General features: G+C 42.1%; 1 protein-coding gene across 1 annotated transcript in view; it reads left to right on the forward strand.

Annotated features, from left to right (window-relative positions):
- Positions 1-755: 755 nt before the first annotated feature.
- The window catches only part of PSMD11 (proteasome (prosome, macropain) 26S subunit, non-ATPase, 11), a gene marked incomplete at its 5' end in the record, with an annotated part of 17,863 nt that continues 13,209 nt past the window's right edge, over positions 756-5,409 (forward strand). Inside the window, one exon of the mRNA XM_009585877.1 lies at positions 756-861. Within this exon, the coding sequence (XP_009584172.1) occupies positions 756-861 (106 nt within the window). The remainder of the gene's footprint in view (positions 862-5,409) is intronic.

The following is a 5,409-nucleotide window of genomic DNA, read 5'->3' on the forward strand; positions in this document are numbered from 1 at the left end:
AACTCACCTGCGCAGGGGATGGCGGAGATGAATATTTACGCGGTAGCAGGTGGCAGGGAAGAAAGTGTATTGTTTTGTGGATAACTCACATGAAATCGATGTTGTGTAAACACAGGTTTGGTGCTGCTGTATGTCATTTGGCCCTTCTGTGTACTTCAGAGCCAGAGGTACGCAGAGTGACCGTGAGATTGTCAGAGTTCAGTGTGGGAAGGAGCACTGACTCCTGCAGCAGTTGTGACACCTGATCCGCTCCTGAGCGGAGAGGGCAGGCGTACCCGGCCCACCGAGCCGATGTTGTGGTTGTGCTACGTTTTGACCACGCAACTTAATACACAAAGCAGCAACATCAGAAATCCCAATACCAGAATATCCGACCCCGGAAATCCCATTAAATTTCTTTTATTTGGTTTTGTGGCTTCAGTGGAAGAAGGTCTCTTGGGTGGTGGTGTTTTTTAAATAAAACTTGAACAGCAGGACAAGCTTAATGAGACTACTTCAAAACTTAAATTATAGTCAAGTTGGAGCATGCAGTTGTATCTATCAGCTGGATTAAAGCCTTCGTGAAGCGTAGGTGAAGTGCTCTTTATAAAAGCATTTAAACTTTCTGCATAATCTGCCTTCCAGATCTCACAGGCCAGGCTGAATTCACTCTTGCCTGTTATAACAGTTACTTTTTTTGGTGCCTTTCCAGGAGCTGACCAGTAATGATTATCTTCTAACTGAAATAACATTAAAGGTAACTTTTCCACTCTTTTCTAGTGAAACGCGATGTCCAGGAAAATGATGAAGAAGCGGTGCAAGTCAAAGAGCAGAGCATTCTCGAACTGGGGTCGCTTTTGGCCAAGACTGGGCAGGCAGAAGGTGAGCCTGAAACAAGTAACTGAGGTATCGGGTAAGGTACACTCAGATGAATCTAGCCTCCTTATTTAATGGAATAGGAGTAAAAGCAGGTTTTGGCAGGAAATGTTCTCTCAGAGAGAGGACAGAAACTAAAAAACTAGATAAACAACAGAAAATATTAATCTCTTGTTTACTTGGCCCAGTATTTCAAAAGACTGCTGATGCATTGGACAGTTTAGTTTATGACCCTTTGACATGCGGCCATTTTAGTACAAGTGACTAAAGTTTTGTTAAGTTGTCGTGTATGAGATGAGAAGTTTCTCTTGTTTTGTTTTTGATAATCTCAGAGCCTTGTTTCAAATTGGACAGTTTGTCCCAAAAAGTTCTTTCTCACCAGCAGCTTCTTTCTCAATTAATTGATTTATCTGCTGAAATGTTACATCAGAAAATCCTTGCCCAGCTCCTCACAAGAGCAAGACTTGACAGTCCTTCTGTTGTGAATGTGTGAAAGGACAGAAATGGAGTAAAGTTCTTTATTCAATGATTTTTGAGTTGAATCTGTTCATGTCTTCTGTTTCCTGGAAAGCTCAAGGCAGTGTGTTTGTTATTTTGTACTCAGCAGTTTAGTTTTGTTTCTTTTGCTGAAGAATGCTTTCGCCTTTTCTGGAGCACCTTTCACCTCGAGCGTTTTAGGAGCTGATACACCACGTCCGTACAAAGAGCGTTCTGTCTGTGGCAGACAGTTGGCCATGGTATAGCCCTGATGTTTTCTAACTGTGCGCAACAATAATTCAGAATGTGAAGTGAAGCGTGTGTGCTTTTAACAGTCTGAAACTGGTTGGGGAAAACAGGCCAGAAAAGGTTTAATCAAACTGAAATTCGACTGGGATGCCAGACCTAATGTTAGAGTAGTTCATGGAAAGCAGTATGAGGTCTCAGGTAGCAGCTGATCAAGACCACAGTTTTATATTTATTCTGAAATGCACACTTGGTGTCCTACTGTCCGGTCTTTGTAAACATCTATTTTGACTTGGCCATTTAACTGATCTACCCACGTCTACATGTGTTTGAGCATTCTGGACGCTGATTCCACTGCGATTTGCAATTGAACAGAGCTTGTGACAAAGTAGATTACTTGCACTTAGAGCAGTGCTGGAAACAAAGGTGCTATTCATCTCACCTAACTATAGATGTCCACGTCTGATTTCCTAGTGTGGACTGCTTTTATAGTTAGTGGAGAAAAATAAGCCCTTCCAGCACACGATTCATCTCTTACTGTAGGAAGAATCTGGAGCAGGACAAATGAAGCCTGCTGTACAAGTGCCTGTTTCTCTAATTGAATATTAAAGGATCTCAAGTCAATTAACTCGGGTATAGGTGTCTGTGCTGTACGGGTGCCCTTTGCGCTCTGATGTTTGCTTTTGTAGAGATAACTAAACGTGGCTTTGCTCCTGCACCAAGGAAGATGTGTGTGTTTGGGCCAAAAAGGGGGAAATCATCAGAAGAGTCCCTTCAGGTAAATCTATGGATGTGCTGCTGGTGTGTATAAGCCTGAGAGAAGAGTTGTTAGGTGCAGGATGGCCTCCTTACCGCTGCAAAACGTGGAGTAGTTTTGAGTTTAAGCCGAAGTCTTGGATGAGTATAAAGAACTTAAGTGTATTCTTAGAGCTAGCTAATAATTTTTTTTTTAAGGGGAAGGCTAAGTAATTGAAAATGACAATGTTAACTCATCAAAACCAGGTTTATGAAGGAGCACGTGTGAAATGTATTTGAAGTGTGTTAAAGGGAACACTAAACTGCAGAGCAACTATGTTCTGAATAGAAGAAAATGAATTTGGCCACATTAAGAAGCCAGTTGTGTACGTGTAGACTGGAGTGAGATCACCAGGTTGTGCTTTCTGGAGATGTGTGCTGAAGCTGGGGGACGAGGAAAGGGGATACCACAGCTTAGAGATGTGCTAGTCCTGTGGGAAAGACACTGTCACCTTCCCTTTGTGCCTGCTTTCCAGGGTGAAGTAGACTAGTAGGAGTGACAAGCAGTTAGGGTCGGCAGCATCTTCACCAGGTACAACTTCACAGAAGTGCTAGTGCCAGGCAGACACACAGATCTTCATATCCAAGGGGAGTGAATCTAGCGCTGCTTCACCTAACGAGGAAATTACTGAGACTGTGCAGTTTCTGGCCCGAATGAAATGGATCTCATTACTGTAGCTTTTGCTGCACATGTTTTAGTTTTAGCTAGTGGAATTTCTTTGACAGGTTCTAGGTGTTGCAGTGGCTCGTTGGCTACTTTCAGGCGATACCTTCCCAGAGATGAAAGGGTCTGTGAGGGGCAGCCTAGGGAAGAAATCAGCTGCAGTTTGGTGGGATTTGAAAGTTACAGCTGCTGTGCTGCTGACTGGTTGAGAGTGTAAAATGAATCTGTAGTTTTTAGAGGACTAACCTCTAGTGAACTACGGCCTTTGTTTAAAAAAATAACAATAATACAAATGACCCTCTTTATGTGCTTGGTAGAGATTAAGGATTGAACTGGTAGATTAATTCCTTTTTTTTTTATTAGGACAGTTCTAGATTTTTATAGCATTGCTTAAAACTGTAGGATTGCAATAACTCGGATCAGGTATTCAGATACATGGCATGTTAGCTTGTGGAAGCACTTTCTCTGAGGATGAGCAGCAGACTTCATTTTCCAGAGCTGCTGCTCATCACTTCTCTAGAGCTGTCAATCACACCATTACCAAGCATTGCATTTACTTAAAAAAAAAATCCTAAAAATAGTTGACAGTTACGTTGGTAAGAAAGAGAAATTTCTGTGGGAACTTTGAGCTTGCATGTCTAAATGTGTAGCTTGCAAAATGTTCGGATATTCTAGCTGTTGACTTTGAATCTGCTTTCTGGTGAATTCTCAGGCAGCTGTTGAGCAAGTCAATGGAAAGATAAGTACTGCAGTATTTTTCATGTGATTTTTCCTTTCTTTTCTTCTAAAGTTCCTTTCCCATGTGGAAGAGGGTGTTGCGCACTAAAAACATGATGCAGCTGAGAAGCAGCGATGCACAGTATGAAGTACCTTAGGTACTTAAGAGTTGATGGATCTCAGAGAGAGTCTCGCTGCCTTGATAAGACAGGCTGAAAGACTGGCAAATTCTTAGTTACAGAGCCCAAAGCTAAGGATGCTGTGACCTGACGAGAAGCAGACTCGTTCCCTGTGTCGAGCGCGGTGTTTTCAAGCGCTTGTGTTAGTTGCATCAGGGAAGAGCACAAGAACCAGCTTCTGGGCAACCCCAGCTTTAGTGCTGCTTCTCTTCCGAGCCCAACAAGGTGATCTGGAGCCCACCTTTCTCAGCTCGCACCGAGAGGAGGGATGCCTGAGAGTAGCTCTGCGCAGAACTGATGTGTTGGAGGCAGCTGTCTGCTGCTGTCGTGGTAGTTTGTGTACTGTATGTGAAACCAAAGCGTTTGATTAAAATGATTGGGATTTGCATCCGTGAGTGGTATTGCAGACTGAGCGGACCTCAGAACGAAGGTGGTGTGGGTAAAGTCATCGTCTGCCACTGGGCAGTAGGTAACAGTTCCTTGTTGAGGAAAAGCTGAGCACTGATTGAAACTGTCAGTCAGCGGGGCTCAATCTTAAATGTTAAAGTAGCTGTACTTCAATTCTAGAAAAACCTGCCCATTTATTCTCGGACAGAAAGTAAAACTTTTATGAAATCTTAGGCATGGCAGTCATAGTGTGTTGTTTTGTTCCTATACAAAGTCCGAGTGATTCATTGTAGAAAGAGTTACGATTTGTTGCACTGCTGTTTGGAAAATAAGGCTTCTCTAAGGATTCAGGGCGCACTTGAGATAAGTTTTATTTGTTCTAAAACTGGGCTTTCAGATGTATAAAAACGTCAGTACATCACAGGAGCAATTGGATTGGAAGACACTGAGTTCTGCTTCTTAACAGTGTAAGAAATGATTTGTATCAGGCTTGATTAAACTTTTAAAATAAATAGGTTGAAAAAGTAAAAAATAGAAGGAATAATTTTTAGATATTAAGATCTTATAACAATTCTTTTGCATTACTGGTAAATGAAATATGAAAGGAACCTTGTTTTCAACTGTTTTTATTGGAATCCTCCCAAACTGAAATTCTGCTGATGCTCCTCCATACACTAATTGAAATAAAATTAGATTAGTCTCTTATTTTAGTTTTGATTTTGATACCAATTTGGTATAGAGTATATTGAAGATTGCTGAAACACTCATTACAGGTTTTGATTTGTTTTTTTTTACTGTCAAATCTTGTAAACATGGTAGTGCAAGATTTAGCCGATGTTTGGGTGAGACTTCAAATTCTGGGGCAAATAAGCTGTGATTTCAGTGTACGACCCCACTGCTTTATGAGTCAGCGCTGAACCCTGCGCTGGCGCGGTGCTAGTCTGCTGGAAGTATCATCTTCCCCCGACTGTAAACAGACATCACTGCAACCTGGTCCGACGGCCGCGTGTTGTTTATTGCAGGAGACAAAATTACAACTTTTGCTGTGCAACCCCAACACGTAACTCCCTTCTGCGTCCACGAATGCCG

The sequence above is a fragment of the Fulmarus glacialis genome, unplaced genomic scaffold, assembly GCF_000690835.1.
Source record: "Fulmarus glacialis isolate BGI_N327 unplaced genomic scaffold, ASM69083v1 scaffold6639, whole genome shotgun sequence".
Taxonomy (NCBI): Eukaryota; Metazoa; Chordata; class Aves; order Procellariiformes; family Procellariidae; genus Fulmarus; species Fulmarus glacialis.